The following is a 21212-nucleotide window of genomic DNA, read 5'->3' on the forward strand; positions in this document are numbered from 1 at the left end:
CTTTTTCCATTTGCTGTCCTATGAGTGATTTTGACGAGATGACATGATGAAGCTAACGATCCCTGAGATGGATTGGCCTTCCTTACGAAAAAAAGTGGCATAAAAAGATGTGCCCGTCTTTGTTTAGATTGTGGGTGAACCGCACCGGGTGGGTGCTCGTGCGTTGGTCCGACGTAATTGGATGGATGTGATGACTTGAATTAAGATGGCATAAAGAAAAAAGAATAAGAGGACACAGTTTTCTAAAGATGGATCATAAGATCCGTGCGCATTTACTAGTATATACAAAATAAGACTTTCTATATTTATACACTTCCCAACCTTCTTATTCTTGACCGGTTCACCCACCTTAAGACATAGTTCTTATTTTATCATCTTATTCCATTGCCATAATATTTAGTTTCTTGACTGAATGGGCTAAGATTGTATTTTTTGTGCGATAGGATGATTTCTTTCTGCATAGATTTTGAAGCAGCTATTATATGATCCAATGGTATGCAAAAGCTTTAGAAATTTTTTTGTAATTTATTCTTAATTTATTATTATTATATTTAAGGTCTTCCCTCTTCAAAGTTCACATATAAGGTTCATAGATGGTCTACAATGGACATTAGATTTGATCAACTTGAGATCCTAATCAATGATGCAGCTTGAATTCTTGGCTCTTAGCTGCAGAGTTTAGGTCACGTCGGATGAGGTCGCGATTCTTGGATCTGGCTACAAATTGAATCTGATCATGAAGATTTGGATGATAGTAATGCTAGCTCCTGCACCACTCATTCATATCATATGCTTGCCATGGAAATTGCCTGTGAAGTAAGTAATGCTCAGAATGGTACACATCTTTATACCCACAGTGGGATTTTAATTAGATTTGCGTTTGAGACATGGTTAACATGTTCATGTACCTCTAAATATTCCTTCTAGGATGTAACACCCAACAGGAATCTAAAAGATCCGCACGTATCTAATCCAACGTCACAACAACAATAAAGAATCCATCATGTAGCAGAAGTAGCCATGTGTTTCTCCCAAGCTTTCTAGTTGCGAGTCCTACGTAACTTCTACGACCTGAATCATGTGGCCTCCCATGTGGTCTTGCCATGATTGGTCCACATAACGGGAAACATCTGGTCCAAATGAGACCAATAGAAGATCTAAACAAAGCAATGCTACGACTGACGTAAGTTTGAAGTAATGCTACAGGACTTGAATTTATTATCAAAAAATTTTCTTGTAATCCTGCCAAGTCTTCTCGTGGTTAGATGCGAGCAAATTTGATTGGAAATTAAATTCAAACTTGGGAATTGCAACCGAGCTTGCATGTTTGTTATCTGATCGAACCGAATTCAAGCACAGTTCTAGCCAAACTTAAGCTCTTTTAAGCTACTTGGAAAAGATTAACTAAACTGAAATCAGTTCAAGACTTTTAAGCATGGTATATGGTGCTCGTAACATTACTATTGTTTTGTGGAAGGTTTTTCTTAATTATAAACAATATCTCATATTTGTGACACGTTGCATTCCAGCTTCCTATGTTGATGAGTCATAAAAGTGACATTAGAGAAGGGTGGCGCATTAGGAAATAATATAGCCAATTGAATATTAAAGTTTTAATGGGAGATTCCACAGTAGAAAGGTGGTGGAATGCAAACAGAAGTGTCTACATCTAAGAGGGGCTGGATATCCGAATTATATTCTTAATCAAAATTTGTTGTTTCGGTATCAGATCTCGTATCGGTATTACACTACTATAGTATCAATATAGTATGGTATTAGATTTTTTCAGCACATGTATGCTATCTACGTCATATATTGATATTGAACTATTATAATTTGATTTGTTTCATACCGATTCACCCACTTCATGCACATTTCGGCTATGTTTGTTTTTGTATATTCTATATATAATATCTAGTTCGTCAAGTCACAACACGTGTCCCATTAATTTACATGCAGATAGAGAGGCTCGTGCAGGTGGACAAGATTCCCAAAAAAGAGGCATCAAATATATTCCAAATTTTGGAGGCTCTCTTTTCAGGGTTCACATTTGGCATGACATAAAAAAGTCAGAGAGAATCGATATGGATATTAGAAAATTCACCAAAAAAATAAAAAAAAAAAATATTGGATCAATCTCAAGAGTGCTAGTAGCTTAGATCGGCTCCAGGTTTAATCCATACCTGTTGGGATTTCAACTCTTAACTTTCCTGCATACCCTAGTATAGTTAAGGATGAGATCAGACGTGGGATTGAGTAATAAAAATATACATCAGGTTTAGATCAGGTGGAAAATAGGTCCGGATACCTATGAAGTATCAAGCATTATATCTTGAAGAACTAACCAAGCTAAAATAATCCATACTTTTTTTTAAGAAGCTTATCAATGGAAAATCCAATACATTCTACAAAAATTAAAACTTAGAATAGCAAATACTTGATGGTTCACTATATAACAACAGGTATCAAAACATTGAAAAGATATATTTTACTTAAACTTAAGTTAAGCACTGCTCCTCTAAACAATAGAAGAAACTTTCATGTACTAAGAGTTCAGAAATTAATTGGAGGATTTACAAACTAATATACATATATACATATGCACAAGCACAAACATACATATATGTATGTGTATAAACTAGGTAATTATGTAGGTTCCGGTAAGGTCAGGCCTAAAATTCCAAAATATAAATATGATTTGTAAGTTTTAGTATGTCAGATTTTGAACCCCTACCCAGTTTTTTCATCGTTGTTCTAGTACAAGACTAGGTCGAGTACTAGGTTTATACGTTGAAGTGATAGCCCTATTGACATATTCATCAATAAACACATTTATAGAAAAGTCAATAGTACTGTAGACGGGATGGCGAGCTATGTGACTAATCATATTGGAATTTCATTTTGGAATTCTTCAACATATCTTCATCTTAATTTTTGAATATTTTGTTTTAGGATTTCCACAGATGTATCTATACTTGTATTAATTAATTTATTTAACTTACAAAAGAATAGTTGAGTCGAGTCTACCATAGGCGTAACCCTGGTAACCAAAATGGCCCTTCATAATTAAAATACCATGAGAGAAAAGACTCTCATATTCTTTTTTAGTACGGGGGTCGGCCATAATACCACTTTAGCTAGTCAAAACTTTAGATTGACTCGCCAAACATGACTTATAGCTACTTGTAGTCACAAGTTGACCATGGGCAAAAGCAAAAATTCATAGTTAATTATCAAGTTAGGGGCTTGTGGGAGCAGAAATTTCCTCTTTAGATTTTGGTACACATCATACTGTGATAGAAGGACTGCTGGCGAAAAAAATGTATAAAGATGAAATAAAAAAATGATCGATCATGGGAGGATTTTGGATCTCAAAATTTCAAAATTAGGATTAGATAAATCATCTTTCTAATAGAATCTAGTTTTAAAATTCAAAAACTGTGAATTTCCCTGTTTCTCTTATCTCTCTTCTCACTAACATGTATAATTTTAGATAAATAAATTAAACCATGATTCAAATAGGGTGCAGTAAAAAAAGGCAAAAATAACATATATTACTGTAGAAATAACTTTCTACCTCATCGTGGATTACATTTAATTTGGCTAGAGATTTGTACTTGGGAGATGATCAAACTTTTCATGTCCCAACAAACAAATCCCTGCCAGCACCTTAAAACCCAGCAAATCTCGAAGCTCAGCGTGGGTCCCACGAAATCTTGCAGCAGACAGACACAATCTAGTTTGAATTAGATTTTGTGAAAGCAAGACCGGATCTTCTACGACCTGAAACATGTGGCCTTACAATGATTGGTCCAAGTGTTGATGAGGGACATGTGGTCCAAACAGAAGTAATCAATACTACCACCAACACCTGTCCTGGTTTGATGTAATTTTATAGTGTAGTCACCGTTTGGACCAAGTATCGATGCTCGGCACTCAGCAGCCACAGAATCTTAGGGTTTTTTTTTTTTTTTCTTTTTTGCATCAGAACTTGGGGGAATTAACCCCATCTGCATAGCAACCTCCACTGGGCTCCTTCTACCAGAAAATGTTCGATGCAGATAAAAAATTTCTCATATCATTTCTACCAGTACGGACGAACCCGCGTGTGAGCACGTTATCCCAGCACCATCTCAGTACCAGAGGACCAGCAGCATCCTCAACAGACAAACTAGATGGGGGACATCCGATCTCTGCATTTAATCGACGCATGTGCGTTTCGAACTTGTGTCACTCCGTTGGAAACAAAGCTCCGTTCTAACTGTGCTACTACCTCGGTGGTTAAGATTTTTTTCAGGACATGCTTGCTTGGAAAAAGATGGAATCAAAAATAAAAAAAATAAATGGCTTCTATTCAATCTATTGTTTCAAAAAAAAATTATTTTTATTTTAATTTTGAAAAATAAAAAAATAGTTTAATTTTTAAAAATTTAATTTGAATTTTTATCTAGTTCTCAAATTTTATTTTGATTTCGGTTACTAATTAAATATATTTGAAAAAATAATGATGCTTTCCATTTCAATTTTGATTTCGATTTCACTTATAATTCAAATACATCTTTTTATTTTATCTTAAGAATTATCCTATCCAGCACAATTAATCAGTAGGTTGGGATGAGTGAAGCCTTCACATCAGGACTCAAACAATCATTGTGGTGCAAGCTATCATGAGGTCTAATCATGTCCTTTTAGGAAGGAAGCTCCAAAACAAATGGACATCTGAATGAAGCAGGAAGTCTTTACAGGTCTGTTCATGGTGGCGACATCTTCACCATAAACAAAGTTGTAGTGAGATTTATTAGTCTAGAGAGGAAAAAGTTGAATGCCACATTGAGATGATGGCTTTCCCAGTAATCTGAGAAGCTTGGACATTGGCTGGTAGAAGATCCCTTTCATGGTTATTATTGGCAAATCAAGCTTTGTTGCCAGGTATTTGCATAAATGGCTCTCCACTAATTAACTTAGCAGCAAATGCTTAAGGCTTTCTGAATTCTATAACTAATTCTTGAATTGTTCATTGATGCGAAAATTAAAATTTAATTAATTAATCTATGTCTTTGGTAGAAGATCTCTTTCATGGTTATTATTGGCAAATCAAGCTTCGTGGCAAGGTATTTGCATAAATGGCTCTCCACTAATTAACTTAGCAGCAAATGCTTAGGGCTTTCTGAATTCTATAACTAATTCCTGAATTGTTCATTGAGCACTTAAAAACTAAAATTTAATTAATTAATCTATGTCTTATTATTGACAGCAGCAGTATTGCTGTTGGTCATTGTTGTTTCCTAATGCTTATTTTAGAATTTTTAAAAAAAATGTATTAATGAACAAATCATAATTTTTAAACCTTTCACTAATTGGTATCTACTATTACCTAATTTCTTTCAAACGTTTGGTAAATACTTTATCAAATTTCAAATATTTTCTCCTAGGACATGTTGTTCCCAGATGCCAAAATTGTGACTGTTGTCTTAACCATCTTAAATTTTCCCTTGTAACTTAAAAAGTTTAACTGATTTAAATTCCAAAAAAAATGCATGAATATATGGTTTTGAACGGTTCAATTCCATCGATGATGTTTAAGTGGTGGAAAACAATTTACTTCATGATGCAAAAGACTTTCTAAGTAGTGGTTTACTAATGTGTCATACATCACATTTTGGATGGTCATCAAGTGCTATGCAAGCAAAATCACCTGAACCATCTGTTAAATTGCTGTGAAGTTAGAATATAGCGATGTAGACCAAGCGACCGGCATAAAATTACATGTAACAGGACTGCTCCATTACATCTAATCATCCATGTTTGGTTTTAAAGATACAAAAATTATGATGTTACTCATAATTGCTAAGTTTTTCACTGATACAGTATATAAAATTCCCATCCCAACAAATAATGACCTCTCAATTATTTATGAGAGTAACCTGATGTTGAAGGTTGAGAGATCATCAGTGAGACGCAATAGTTTTCACAAAGACTCAATCATAACGAAGGTATTCTAAATATATCGATCAAATACCAAAAGATAAGAAAAAGAAAGAGATGACAAACAACTCAAGATGAGTGTCTTGCCAATTATTTATTCGTAGTTTGTCAATCAATAAACCCAGGACTTATGGATGATACACCCAACTTCTCTGGTTTTTCTTTCTATAAAATAAAATAAAAAGAGCAAAGAGAGGCGAATTCGATGAAGGAGAGTGCATAAACATAAGGTAAGCATTACAGCATCGATCATATGCAAATATAGAATACACTAAGCACTGTTATGTGATAAATTTTGATCATGTTAAGAGAAACAAAAAGAAAGCAAAAAATAGTCAGGGCCAGCTGCCCCAAGATTACAAAAAGCATCATAAATTCGATTGTTTTAAAACCTGTTTTTGACCCTTTAGATTGTAAGCTAACAGTAGTAATCTTGTTATAAGATCTTGCAGCTGAAATGCAACAACAAAAGCTGAGCCACAGCTAAAAGATACAAACTGTAAGCCATCCAAACCTTTCAGGCCTACCGTCTAGGCCCAAGTTGGCTTTCGGTTTTGGATCTAATTTCAGATTTCATGGCTATTTTTTATTTTTTTAAATATAAAAAAATTAAATTAACTTTTTAAAAAACTAAATATGAATAATTAGATATTTGTCAATAATCTACATATGTCTATTGTCCCATTAAATTTACATGTTAATAATAATTGTCCAACATAAGCAAATAATACCAAGGCCATGTTTGGATGCAATAAGGATTTAGACCAATTCTATAGGATTTAACAATTCCAAGGATAATAAATATTCAATACATTCACTACAGAAATAGTATCTTTTACCAGCATTTTTTATAACCTTTACCGATAATTATTAGCATCGGTACATTTCCGGCCGACGCTAGAAAAAGTGTCGCAAATGCGTCGGCGATACCTGAGTAGAAAATTTTTTTACTGATTCTACATAAAAGCTGTCACGCCCCCGGCTTGAGATCGCGAGTTGGGGTTTGTGCCAACCGACGTACACCCGTAGGAAACTCTTCCTACGAGCATGCAGGGCATCTTAACCAAACATTTCAATTATATAAATCCAAAATAATTCATCTAAATAAAAATGCAATCTTATTTCAATGACTAACTCAAGTTATAAAGTCTCACAGTTTTTAAATATACAGTAGAACAATAAACTGCTAACATGCATAAACTTATTTCCTTAACTAACAAAATTTTGCAATGTCTCACACTTCTAATAATAGTTTAAGATAAAACATCAATTTAAATAAATCATAATCTAAGATAACTTGTGCTTCAGTTCTTCTAGTCGCTCTCCTATTTTGAAACCCCGATAGGTTAGTTCTCGGAATCTGTAAAAAAACAATAAATTGTATAATGAGCTAGACAACCTAGTAAATAATAAATATCTTAACTAGTAAATTCATATAATAACATAAAATATGAATACAAATTATGATGAATCAGCATAATGACATAATCAATTCTTTTTCAAACACTAATCCATTGAAATCCGTATCTTTCAAATATACATAATTATAAATCCAACTCGAAACAAATCACATTCAACTCAACAGCCTTTAACTACAACCACACTTATACCCTATGGCTAGGCCAGAAACAGAACCATACTTATACCCTGCGGAGTGGGCCGGAATACCGCACTTATACCCTGCGAAGTGGGCCAGAATACCGCATTTATACCCTGCGAAGTCGGCCAGAATACCGCACTTATACCTTGTGGTGGGGCCAGAGTTACCAATACATAACCCCCAATTGGCAGGGTGTAGAACATAGCCAGGCCGAGAGTTCCAAATCTGATGCACATCAAAATTCTTTTGGTAACATAATAGGCATATCATAATTCGATCTAATTATGCATATATGATGCAAGAACAGTAAATATAATAATAGTCCAAAAAATATTATTCCAATTCACATATCTATTTTTCATTCAAATCATCATTTCGTAAAATTCATAAATCACATATAAATTCATTAACAATTTATTCGATGCAAAAATAATATTATATAAATGAAGAGTCTAGAAAAGACAGTTTATTACTTACATCAAACGCGGTCTACAACAAATCCAATTAATCTCACAAATTCCTCGCAGAACCTAATATCCAAAAATCATATATTTTTCTTTTAAAATTTTTCACAATATATATAAAACTTAAATTTTAACATTCTCCCAAGACCGACCCTGCGGAAGTGTCTAGCACCCTGGGTTCGGGTTCGGATTCAGGTTCATACCCGTAAACCATCCTCTCCCTTTATTTATTTATTTATTTTTCTTTCTTTCTTTCTTTCTTTTCTTTTTCTTTTTTTTCTTTTCTTTTTCTTTTCTTTTCTTTTCTTTTCTTTTCCTTTTCTTTTCTTTCGTTCCCTTCCCTTTTCCTTTTCTTTTCTTTTTTTCTCTTCTTCTCAGGAATCTTCTGCCCCCGACTTCTTTCTTCCTTCCCTCCTTTCGTTCTTCTTTCTTTTCTTCCTCCTCCTCCTTTTCTCTTGACTTCTTCTCCTTCCCCCTCTTTCTTTCTTCTTCTTTCTTCTCCCGCGAAGGGAGTTCGGCGAGCTCGAGAGAGGTCAAGTCGAGGCCGACGGCGCCCAAGACGGCCAGCCCTCTCCTTCTTCCCGCAGAGGAGGCATGCGGGCGGAAGAAGAAGAAGAGCCCGCGACGGTCAGCCTTCTCCTTCTTCCCTCTCTTCTTCTTTCTTTCTCTTTTTTTTTCCAAATGGTATAACAAAGAAATGAAGGGTAGAAATCCTGGCGAAGATCCGGCGACAATGGAGAAAGAGGAAGACCCGTACCATGGCTTCTCGACTCTCTCTCTCTCTCCCTTTTGGGCGGCTGCACGAGGAAGAAGATCGCCCAAGGAAGGAGGTCTAGCGGCTCCTCTTCCAGTGGTCTCAAAGGGAAGGATGGAGCCCTAAAAACAAGGGAGCTGGCTTCTTTGGGATGGCTCCCCCCTCATCACACGCCCTCACGTGAGCCGCAACGTGAGGCTGAAATCCTTGGGCTAGGCCGGTCAATGGACCGGGCCTAGTTTCAGAGTCTCACAAAAGTGTTGGCAAAACTAAGAAATAAGTGTTTGAATGATTAATTCTAAGGATAGTTTCTCTATGGAAATATGTTTATCCTATAGGATAAAAATAAAGTCCTCAAAAGCATATTATTTTAATCCTGTGATTATCGGGCTCCTCTTCTCAATACCCCCCTCTCTCGTGAATAACTTGAGATGATGTGCCCGATCCTTTGTTCACTCTTTAGTCAGGTCCTCTTCCTCCAAAGGCGCTTGTCCTCCTTCGGTTTTATCTCTGCCGCTGCCATTCCCTGTGGTGGGCCAGCCTAAGACGAACTTACTAAAAAAAGGCCTTTTTCTTTTTTGTTTGTCTTTGAGGTCTTTTCTGCGGTTGACCTTCTTTGGGCTTGGGCCTTAAGTGACCGCCTCAGTTATCTTAAGGATTAGACCGGCCTTGGCCTTAGCCGTTCGTGACGTGTTGGGCGGTGCCATGACCTCCTCCTCCTCATTCCATGTTGACTATCTCGAGTCTAGGAAATGGTCTGCTGGATGATGAAAGAAGGCATCTTGTCGGGCGTTTCCACCTTTAATTTCCTCCTAGAGGTTTTTAAGCTATTCTACAGTGTAATAGACGATGGGCACAAGCACTTCCCAACTGGATTAAAGAAGGGGGGAGAGAGGGGATCCAAATAGAATCAGTTATATATAGCGCTTTTCTCCCAATAGGAGGATTTCCTGCATAAAACTCGTATGGGATCAGACCCTAAGGTCTTGTTTGATAGAGCTGTTGGCATTAAAATTTTTGGAAATAGAGCTTTTTAAAGTAAAAGTTTTTTAAAAAGCTATTTGCTATTTGATAACTATATTTTTAAAGTGATATGAAATTTTAATATATATTTAGTAAATAAACTGAGAAAATATTTTTGATATAACAAAATGACTATAAAGAACGTAACATAGTATTATATAACAGGGCATAATAAAATATAATATATATTAATATATAAATATATGATATAGTATAATACTATTGTAATATAATATAATATTATTATAATATCGTAATATAATATTGTATACTATAGCATAATAATATAATATAATTTGATATTATATAACATAACATATCAATATAATATGATATAATGTAATATAATATTATATTTATAGTATAATATAATAAAGGTATAAAAATTATAATAATAATTATTATATATTAATATTTTTATTATTGGTATTTTGGACTAAAAAGAAAAAAATTATAAATCAAAACAGTTTTCCGATGCATGCTAAAAGTGCTTTTTTGAAGAAGCTCCATTTTAGAACTTTTTCCAAGAAGCTGTTTTAGCTTTCTGATTTTTACCAAATACTCTTATTCTATCCAAAAGTATCTTGGGACAGTCAAAATGTATTTTCTGGCCTACCAAAAGCTTTGCCAAATGGGGTCTAATGCGATGCATCATAAGTACCCAAACGGGCTTTAAATGGGCCTATTTTTCTGGCCTTGTGATCCGAGGCGACCTTAAGCGTGAACAGGTCTACTGATCAAATCCACAGATTACAGCAGTGGACGTCCATCTCAAAGCAAAATCCCTCCTCCCCCGGCGTTTCCGCCCGCTTTTCAAAACAAAATGCCCGAGTGACCGGACCCACTCCGCAACCCCAAACTTCGGTCCTTCCGCCGTGCCGCCTCTCTCTCTCTCTCTCTCTCTCTCTCTCTCCGGAGCTTCGAAAGACTCCTACCTCCCACCCACTCTCTTGTATACTCTCTTCTCTCTTCTCTGGCGATCCTCCGAAACTATTACTCCAAGCTCTCCTCCTCCTCCCTCCTCCTCCGCCTCTCCCGATCTCCTCCCATGGCCGCCTCCATCGCCTTCAACCCCCCCGTCATCCGAGCGAGATCCGTCGCCCCAAGGAGGATTGCGCCATTCCAGACCCTCTTTGCCGCCCCTGGCCTCGCCGCCCGGTCCCTTCGCCTCAATTCCAGGCTCGTTTCGGATGGGCCCGCTGCCTTCTCCGGTAACCGTTTCTCTCCTATTCGCACTCGTGTTTGATTAATTGCGTCCGTGTGATAGAGAGATCGGCTTTTAAAAAGTCATGTTTTTGGGTTGTGGGTTTAGTGAGAAGAACTCGGGTGGTTGGTTGGGCAAAAGTAGCGATTTTTGGAAGAATTCAACTCATACTGAGAAGAGCGGTGAAAAAAGATGCTGTTTTGATGCATGGGTCTTGTAATTTTTCAGAACTGGGATGATTTGATTCTTTCATTCATTCTTGTTGTTGCATTGGGTTGATCGGTTAAGCACATTGTAATAGATTATTCAAGTTTAGTCAGCTGGAATGCTTGATTTGTAAATTGGAGCATAATATGTAATTTTTTTTGCTCTGTCTCATTTCAAAAATTCATGATTGATTATTGGATACATGAATACCCAGCAAATGTTTAGGTTGAGATATGTGTGAATGTGTTTTTTGCTTAGAAATTAAGTTTCTATGATTGTGAGATCATTTGTGATCCCGTGTTTCTTTTTGAGTTGTTCTGCATGGTGCAGTTTTCTGTTATGACTTTCTGGCCAGTTCCATTTGTCACTGAGAGGTGCCTGTAAAATCAGAAATGGGCCTAAAAGACATAAATCCTCTTGCTCCTCGACCTTTCTATATAACGTGATTACTTGAATTCTTTAAATGGCAGAGACAGTACTTCTTGACTCTAATCTTTGGATATGTAAGTATAGCTGTCTGCATAAAGGCTTTCACTTTAATGGGAAAATTGAAGTTCATGTCAACTGATATCCCAAAAGTTGTAATTTTAGTCCATTATTTTTCAAAGTTGGGCTGGATATTTACCTGGAAAGCAGAGGACATCGACATTAGGTTGAGGCTCAAGAGAATCAAAGACAAAGATATAGAGAAAACAAGGGTCCACTGTGATGATTTTCTACTCCCAACTTTCTACTGGAAAAATGAAGCTCTTTCTTTTCTTGACTGTATAATCAAGATGCAGGGGATTAAGCTATGGTCAAGTTTATACTGAAATTCTGGGCAATCGATTGTTTTATGGCTGTTATCATTCATTTCATGTGCACCTGAAAATTCAGCTAAGTTGTGTGGGCTAGTGCGAATGAGAACATACTTACTGGAGTTATTGCCTTTATTGATATTTTATAGTAGTAGTTTTGATTGTCTTCTTGTGGACACTATTAGAAAGACATTAACAATTCCAATTTAATATTGTTTATGTTCTCAGTAGTAGCTTAGAAATAGGTTGTTCTTATTCAACAAGCTGGAAATGTTTATGATCCCCTTTGAGTGAAATATTTGACGTGATATGGCTGTTTTCTTGTTACAAAGGAGAATTCTGGTGATATAGGAGCTTGCAACTGTTCAGTATCTTGTATCATGTATATCAGCATCTTTTATTATAGAGTCTTTTGTACATTATAATTTCTATGATTAATGAAGTACTGTATCATATTTGAACATCATAAAACATCCAAGTTTCATTATTTTCTGCCCTTGTACTTACTCTTAGTGAGTAGTTTAATTAGGGTGAGCCTTGGTGCAGTGATAAGTTGCTCAATTATGAGTTGGAGGTCATGAGTTTGAAACACAGAAATAACCTCTCCATATGCAGGTTAAGGCTGTGTACAACTGACCTCCCCAGACCCTACGATGACAGCACCGAGCCACGCCCTTTTTTAATCAAGTCTTTAGTTCTAAATATCCGTTTCCTATGACATTAACCTAAACATGTTCATAATTATGTCCTATTCACTAATGGCCCAAACAGGTGTAAGAACTCAGGTTGCAGTTGTTGAACGAGCAAGCATCAATGAGGCTCAAAAAGTTGAAGCTCCTGTTGCTATCGTTACTGGAGCTTCTAGGGGAATTGGAAAAGCGATAGCGTTGGCCTTGGGCCAAGCTGGTTGCAAGGTCGGTAGGTTAATATCACATTGTGATTCTCTTACTATAATTAAGATTAAGCATTTGGCATGTGGAATCTCAGCAAGTTTACAAAAATGCGAATGAGATATGAGCCGGAAATAGGGGATTCATCTTCTAGGGGGTTGTTTAGGGCTTTAATTAACTTTTTCTAAGAGTTCTTGTGTCTTTTGGTTAGGTTAAAAGAAAACTTTAAGTTGTTCCTTCTAATTTGATCCATATGGGGCTGCTGAGTTGCGAATTAAATCAAAATCATTGCCAAGTGCTGCATTTGTTTTGCCAGTTTTGCCTAAGTTAAAGTTTTTTAAATTCTATTCAGGTCCTTGTAAATTATGCCAGGTCTGAAAAGGAAGCTAAAGAAGTCTCCAAAGAAGTAATTCTACTTGTCTCCTTATATATTTGTAAAAATATCTTATCTACTTTTTATCTAATGCTGCAAGTAGTTTATCTACTTTTCTTGTTACCATTCATATTTGATGCAATTACTTTCTTATAATTAGAATGACCTTATGAAATGTTTAAGAAGCCTTGAGAATATTTGCTTGTGTTGGATAAGTTATCATGGATTTAATTTATTCTTTTTTTTCCTTGAAGATATTGTTGCTTTAAATCATACAATTTTCGTGCATGCTAGATCTGTAGTTGCATCAGGTGTATAGGTAGCACGATAAACTGTGTTGTCGCCGTCACCATCACCTTTATGTTTTTCTCTTGTGGTGGTTGGATACTCTCTGTAAAAACTATTTAAAATGTCTGATCCATGAAAGCTGGTCAAAAATTCGAATTACCGGATTTCTTATTCACCCTTTATTCGGAGCCAATATGTACAGATTCTTTTGTTGCTTAATTATTTAACTGAGGTAACCTTTCTTGGCTTATCGATGATATGACTCACCTAGCTACTGCAAATTAATCTGTCCAACATAATGAAAGTTTTCTAATTTTATAATTTAAAAGACTTTGCTCTGAGGAGATAGCAACTCTCAAATTTGAATTTTTCATTAGTTTGTCTCATGGTTTACAATTCTTGTGCCTGAAGTTTGTGTCAAAATATGGACATTTTCCTGAGAACTGCCATAATATAGGCCTGCATAGGGCACATAGTAAATATTTTTCTCTCAAGTAATATGCTATAGAGGAACTTTTTTGAAGTTTTTGTCATGTGCCAAACTTATACAACATACTTTCCTGCTGTAAGATTCTCTTCATACTCCCCACATATTTACTATGATCATAAACATGGTTTGCCATACCGTTCTGTACCGCTCGGTATGAGGTGTGCTGTACTAGGAGAAAATCGATACGAAATTTAACTTCAAGTCGGTACAAGTCCCATACCATCTGTACCGAGGTGTACCGATCCGTACTAAGGCATACCGACTTGTACCAAGGCGCACCGAGATAAAAATTGAGAAAAATGATTAGAGAGCTATTTTGGTACAAGGGTGTATTGTATCGTACTGAACCGATAAGTACTGATACGGTATCTGGTACCGAGATTGTGGACCTTGACCATCAAGCTATGTGCTTATAGGCAGGATTTGTTATGTACCATTTTAAATTTTGAAACTGAAAAATTTTGACACATAAATTTGTCAAAAATACTGGTAACATAGACAAAGATATGTCTAGAGTATCTTGCAGTGGCCAATAAAAAAATTGAAATGCAGAACTACTTTTTTTTTTTTTTTGGGGGGGGGGGGGATTTTAGACTAACTCTACCAAAACCAAAAAATTGGACTAACAATATTCCTGTTACAAGTATTGCTATTTTTTGTGGCTAAGCCAAAAAAAGAATTGCTACTTTTTGAGAACTATATTCTGGCACATGCAGTGCTAGAGGATAGTTTTGTGGGCCGTGTGTACGCATGTCTTTGGAACTTCTTGGAATTCATAAGTGATTAATAACAATGACGGTTTATTACGATCTAATAAAGTTTTTTTTTAGTTTATCAGAATTAGTTGGAACTCTAGATGCAAAAGTTTTTTCTTATTGGTAATATCAAAATGATATTTTTTTGAATATTTGTTTTTGAATGTGGGAGATCATTCATAATCACAAGAGATAAATATCCAGAGGCAACATTAAAGTTGTCTCGATCTTTATATTTTAATGGAAACATTGCTATTATTTTGAAAAAATGTATTTCATTCTTGGTGTTATTAGAATGTAGATAAAGATATGCATTTTTACAATCTATCTAGAATGTTAGAGCAATCATATGTTTTTTTGGGAACTTATATATATCAATTTGAAGACTTAAAATTGGTACAAATGGTTCTCATTGCTTGAGATCTTGGATTTACGCCAATAGATCTGTCAAAATTTAAGCCATGTTGTTTAAATTTTATTTATACTAATCGTTAAAGTGGTCTTCATGCAAAAAGAGGGATAATGGCACATGCATTGGCATGGAAGGCACAGCAAGTGCCAGTCCAGCTGCTGTCTGGCAGCACCAATGCTTGAAACCTTGTCGAATAGTGACTATACAGGGTAGCCAACTATTTAGTTCACAAATATTTTTCTCCTGTTCTGTTATGTTCTCATCACTTTGGGGGCCTGCTCATTATTTGTTATCAGATACAGAACATTAGATCATGAAGTTTCATGTCTATCTCAACTGCAGATTGAGGCATCTGGTGGTCAAGCCATTACATTTGCGGGAGATGTTTCAAAAGAGGCTGATGTGGAATCTATGATCAAAACAGTGAGTCAGATAAACCACATGCATCTAATGATGCACTTAGGAGTTGTTTGATATCCTCTTATTTTTTTCTAAGCTAATGTGGCACATGTGATGCTTCTAGGCAGTAAATACATGGGGAACAGTTGACATATTGGTAAACAATGCAGGTCCTTGGGATTTCACCTCTCTGTACTTGCTACTATCACCTTTTTCTTCCTATAAGTGAAACTACTGATGCTTTCAGGAATTACACGAGACACATTATTGATGAGGATGAAGAAATCACAGTGGCAAGAAGTACTTGACCTGAATTTAACTGGTGTCTTTCTTTGTACACAGGTATTGCTCTCCTACCTCGCATTTCATTCTCGCAATTGTTAGGAAATGAATCAGTTTATTCATAAGTGCAATCTATTCTTTTTTCAGGCTGCAGCAAAACTTATGATGAAGAAGAAAAAGGTAACTGAAAGTCCATGTTCTATTTTTGTTTCATCTAGAGTTACTGGCAAGCCTTTTTTGGAATTTGTGACTTAGTGAGAGTAGTACTTAAGTGGCCTGACAACTCTTGTGTTCATGTCTTACATTACTCTGATTGACCTGTGGCTGGCAATCTAAAGAAATCATGACTAATGATAAATATGTTGTTGGCATGGTTCTGTTAATGTACTCACGAAAGCATGTTGTACATGGAAGAACTAGAAAAAGAAATTACTGCTGGGGTTTTGTGGTTGTCTGAAAGATGTTAGTCTTTTTTGGTAAACAAACGATGGTAATCTTTTGTACACGATGAAATAAGCTTGTGTATATTCTGCATAAAAGCATATTATATGAATAGGAGAGAAGGTTGAATAGAGGGCTGGGGGTTGAAATAGTTTTATCTTTAATGTATCATATTCCACATCTACAACTTCACATTGATCCCATTTCCAGAAATTATGATGTATAACCGTTACAATTACTTCATTCTTCTAAATGGTCTGACAACATTTGAGGAGGAAGTGGTACGTGAGATAGGCATATCACTTTAAAGTAATTATTGTCTTTCACTAGGTGGAAGAACACGGATAGGTTGGGTTTTTGCTTTTCTGAACCACAATCAGGCAAAGATGTTTTGCACATAGAAGCATTAAGATGCAGAAGAATTGATTTTGTGACCTTTGTATATCAATGTTGTTAGAAACGGCTGCTGAGGCACTTAATTTGGGCAGGTTGCCTAGGCCAAGCCTGCTTAAATCCTTTTTCTTTAAGAGCTTTTATCCCATTTCCTTCTCCTATCTGAGCTCCATATGGAACATGTGGGAGGGCAGCGAAGGCTATCTAGTCACAGCCAGTTGGCTGATCAACGGCTACCGACAAGTCAGCCAGCAATGGCGAGTGGCAGTGGCAGCTATAGTGGCTAGCACTAGTTCCAGGTTTGTCTATATTTTTTCTTTCTTCTTCTTCTTCTTTTTCTAGATGTATCTTCATTTTCTTCTTCTCCTTCCTCTGATTTTTTTTCCTCATTTCTTATACTTCTACCTCTTCTTCAGCTAACCATTCTTCCATTTCTTGTTGCCCCTTCTGTTCTACTTTCTAGATTCTATTCTTCTAGCCTTCGCCTTCTTGGCGGTTGATGACCATGGCTCTGTAGCCTACCGCCTTTTGGTTCCTACCCACCTCCTCCTCTTACTTCTGCTAGGTGCTGGTTGCTTGGCTATATCTTACAGCTTGTGGACTGTTACACTGGCAGCAATACTGTTGCTTCTCTCCTTGTGGAATTTGATCTCTAGACTTTTTAAGTGTGAAAATTAGTTTTCATGATGCCATACATGGTAAAATTGTACACATGCATATTTATGCATCTGATTAAAGATATGCATATTAAAAACCTGGAGGGCTTTCTTCCCTAGGGAACAGCTAAGCGCCTAGGCAACTACCTAGGTCATATAGGGGGTCAGCCGCTTTGCCTCGCCTAGACAGTTTGACAATCTTGGTATATATGGAATGGAGTGGGAAGACTACCTTTCCTGGGGCATCCACTTTGTGCAAAATACCAAAGGTTTGATCTGTTCCCAATCCACTCCTCCCAGAACCCTGGATAGTCAGGACCATAACTGGGTGGTGGCCCTTTATGGGGAAGACTACCTTGCAAGCTGGTACTTTAGGCGAGTTTTGTATCTTAAAGAAGTTATGTCTGGTTTTGTTGGTAGGGATAAGTGGAGGGCAAGGGCAGACTATTGCTTGGAAGAGCATAGATCCAGTTATTCAAGGATTCTAAGCCATAAAACAATGCCAATCAGAAAATAAAGTAATAAACCAAGATGTCTTTCATCAAAAGTAAAGTATCAAGGTTGCTAATTTTGGGCGCATAGATAAAAAGGCAAAAAGAAGATAACTTTTGAATGGAGCATTTGCAGTCCATGCAGACTCAAATTTTCAATTCATAGCAGAATTTGTTATATTTACATATTTCTTATGCATCCTCCCTCCCAAAACATAAAAAGGTTATGCCCTTGCCATCCAGAATCATGCAGGCTGCATTTTGAAGTCTTCTTTTGGAAGAATCCAAGAAGAGGCGGTATCTGAACTACACGTTCTCCATGACTACATAAGCAGAAATTTTCAGGAGATTATAGGTTACAAGCTGGTTAAGAGGATCTGATTTTTCTAGTTTGATAGTGGATTATTGAAAACAACATGAATTGAGAACTTTTCTCCTTCAGTACTCCAACTCTGGCTGTTTTTCCCCTTTTATTTGTCTCTTATTCTTTCACGTCTGTCACTCCTGCTTCTTCTTTTGCTATCTAAGTTGCTCTCTCTCTCTCTTTTTCCCCTAAGAGAAGGATAAGTGGTACATCCTTTCTTGTTTCCTTAATTTCTCAAGCTATACTTTTTTTTTTTTGGGTAAATGCAAGATATAGTTTCAACTCTCTTTTCATATCAAAAAAAGGATACTTGGAGACATTTAATAATGTTTCAAGATGCATTTTTCTTCTCTTTTTCTGGCCATGGATTCCCCAATACCACCTCAACTGTGGCCCATTGAAATTACTTTATTTCCGTTATGGAAGATTTGGCCTGGATAGGACCTAGAGCAAAGTAGGAACCATAAAAATGATCAAACTGAAATAGATAAGGTATGCTATGTCTATGACTACCAGTCTACAATACCTTTATGAGACGCTACAGAGTGATAGCTTCTTAACTGCTGTATTATTTGATTGTTTAGGCACATCAGATTTGAATTTTATGCCACCAGGTGACCAGTTTTACAGAAGTCTTTGACATGTAAATATTCTTCTTTTACTGCTGGATTCTTATGTGTTCATCTCTATGCAGGGAAGGATCATCAATATAGCGTCTGTTGTTGGTCTTACTGGCAACATAGGTCAAGCTAATTATAGCGCTGCAAAGGCAGGGGTGATTGGTTTTACCAAAACTGTTGCAAGGGAATATGCAAGCAGAAATATCAATGTCAGCTTATGCTTCTATTAAGGTCCAAAATAATTTAGCCTAGCTCTTGGAATTTGATTATTAACTACCTTTGCTTTAGGTAAATGCTGTTGCCCCTGGGTTCATTGCATCCGATATGACTGCCAAACTTGGAGAAGCCATTGAGGCGAAAGTCTTGCAGACCATCCCACTAGGTAAGCACGAACCACCATGTGTCTTTGTCCTGGCTTGCTAGTCGAGTCATTTATATTAATGAGCAAAAACTGACAAGGTCCTGTAAGATCCTTTGGAAGTTTGATGGATTATTTGGATGCATACTATCTTGTTAAAATGTCTAGAAGCAATACGTGAGAATAGGTCTAAATATCCTTGTTTATGTGTCAACTTAAAGACAGATCTAGTACTATGTTCTATGTAACTTGGTCATGTTGCCTTGCCAAGACCCTGAACACAAATTGATAGTTTGAGGCCCTCAGAATTTCCCTTCCTACGTAGCCCCTGATACAGGTACTTCTTCTTTAGGTTGCCTCTACAGACTGAACCTGCACAGCTTCCTGTAGTGGATGATATTGTTTCCACAGCTGCATCTTTTCTACCAAGCTTTATATTTTGCTTTCGTATCAAATGATATAAGATTCTTAATTATTCAAGTGTAAACCTTACAAGATGGGGTAAACACACTGATAGATGAAAATCTTGTTATTTTTTGATACAACTTTTCAGGGAGGTATGGGCAACCAGAAGAAGTTGCTGGGTTGGTGGAGTTCTTGGCCCTCAATCCTGCTGCCAATTACATTACTGGGCAGGTGAAATAACTAATTTAGATTTCCAATTTAAGTGCTGATTTGATGATTCTGAGACTACCTTCTTCAACCAAATGAATAACCGTCATTTCCAATCTTAGATTACCGCATATCTTCTTTGCATGAACTTTGATTTGCAAGGTGTTGTGCATAACCCTATACATCTTCTTTTCGCGAGTATCAAAAATAATTCTAAATATTATGATGCAGGTTTTTACCATTGACGGCGGGATGGTAATGTAAGCTCGAGTGGATTTTTTTTTTTTTTTTTTTTTTTTTTGATGCAATGGCGGTTCACACAGGTGTGAATGCGGCCAACAAAATCAGAAAATAAAATACTACGTAATGGCTCTGGAACAGATCTACTCCCAACCCAAACAAAACCACCAGAGTGGTGGGCGGCATAGGGAGTGGATGTTTCAATCAAGTTTTCCTGTGTGTTAAGCCCCCACCTGGCAGATCAGAGTTTCCCCACTCTTGTTAGGTGATTATGGACATGTTGGTAATGTACTCTGGCTTCTCTGTGGTCAGGCTTTTTTTTCCTTCCCATGTTCTGAACCTCCATGTGGTAGTTCAGAGCTTCCCCACTCTTGTTAGGTGGTTAAGTGACAAGAACAAGAAAATTCAATTTCATTTTTGCTGTTGGTGTACCTTCTTGCAACTGATGTTTATTTTGATGGGTCAGATTTATATTCATTGTTTGTGTTTCTCTACCAGATTAGACTAAACTTCATGATTAAAAGAGGAATTCATTCTATTATGTAAAATCCATGGATGCATCCAAGATGGCCAAGGTCAAATTGGTACTAAAATCTGATGAAGTACAGACATCTGACTCTTCGGTAATTAGCATCGGAAGCTCAATAATGTAGTTTTTTTTATTTTTATTTTTATTGAAAGATGGTTAACAAAAACTGGCCAACAGCCACATTAGAAGCATCAGTCTTTCATATTAATATATATGCAAGTTTGTAGGTAGTAGGGACATCTCTGTTGCCCATAGTTGGTTCTCGAGCAGCTTATTGTCCCTGCTGCCCAGGCCATAGGGGCAAAAGCCATCATCCCTGTGTCTCACATGAGCACGAGTCAACCCCACCACCATGTAGGGATGGCCATGAGGTTGGGTCGGACAAGATATGGATCGGGTCAGGGACATGATATATCAAAAAATCTGCCAATTAGAATCCAATCTATCTATTAATGGATCAAGAATACATATTCAAATTTGATTATTTTATTAAACAGGTAATCTAGCTCAATCTACAATAGATTGAAACAAATTAAACATGTTAAATAGTTAAGCATTGCAACCTCTACCAGCTTTATTGCAATT

The 21212-nt window shown here is 36.5% G+C and overlaps 1 protein-coding gene across 2 annotated transcripts; it reads left to right on the forward strand.

The window, feature by feature from the left end:
• Nucleotides 1-10623: 10623 nt before the first annotated feature.
• Nucleotides 10624-20575, forward strand: LOC120112174 (3-oxoacyl-[acyl-carrier-protein] reductase 4-like). Of its 2 annotated transcripts, XM_039130890.1 has the most exons (12): nucleotides 10624-11037; nucleotides 12806-12948; nucleotides 13277-13330; nucleotides 15585-15665; nucleotides 15766-15811; nucleotides 15889-15983; nucleotides 16071-16103; nucleotides 18963-19097; nucleotides 19177-19270; nucleotides 19800-19882; nucleotides 20090-20118; nucleotides 20182-20575. In XM_039130890.1, the coding sequence occupies exons 1-12, from the start codon at nucleotides 10875-10877 to the stop codon at nucleotides 20321-20323; spliced, it is 1098 nt and encodes a 365-aa protein (XP_038986818.1). In that variant the 5' UTR covers nucleotides 10624-10874; the 3' UTR covers nucleotides 20324-20575. The 2 variants fall into 2 exon arrangements, with proteins under 2 accessions (XP_038986818.1, XP_038986819.1); XM_039130891.1 differs by having other exon boundaries at nucleotides 10626-11037; nucleotides 20090-20575.
• The last annotated feature ends 637 nt before the right edge of the window (nucleotides 20576-21212 follow it).

Source organism: Phoenix dactylifera, chromosome 10, assembly GCF_009389715.1.
Source record: "Phoenix dactylifera cultivar Barhee BC4 chromosome 10, palm_55x_up_171113_PBpolish2nd_filt_p, whole genome shotgun sequence".
NCBI lineage: Eukaryota > Viridiplantae > Streptophyta > Magnoliopsida > Arecales > Arecaceae > Phoenix > Phoenix dactylifera.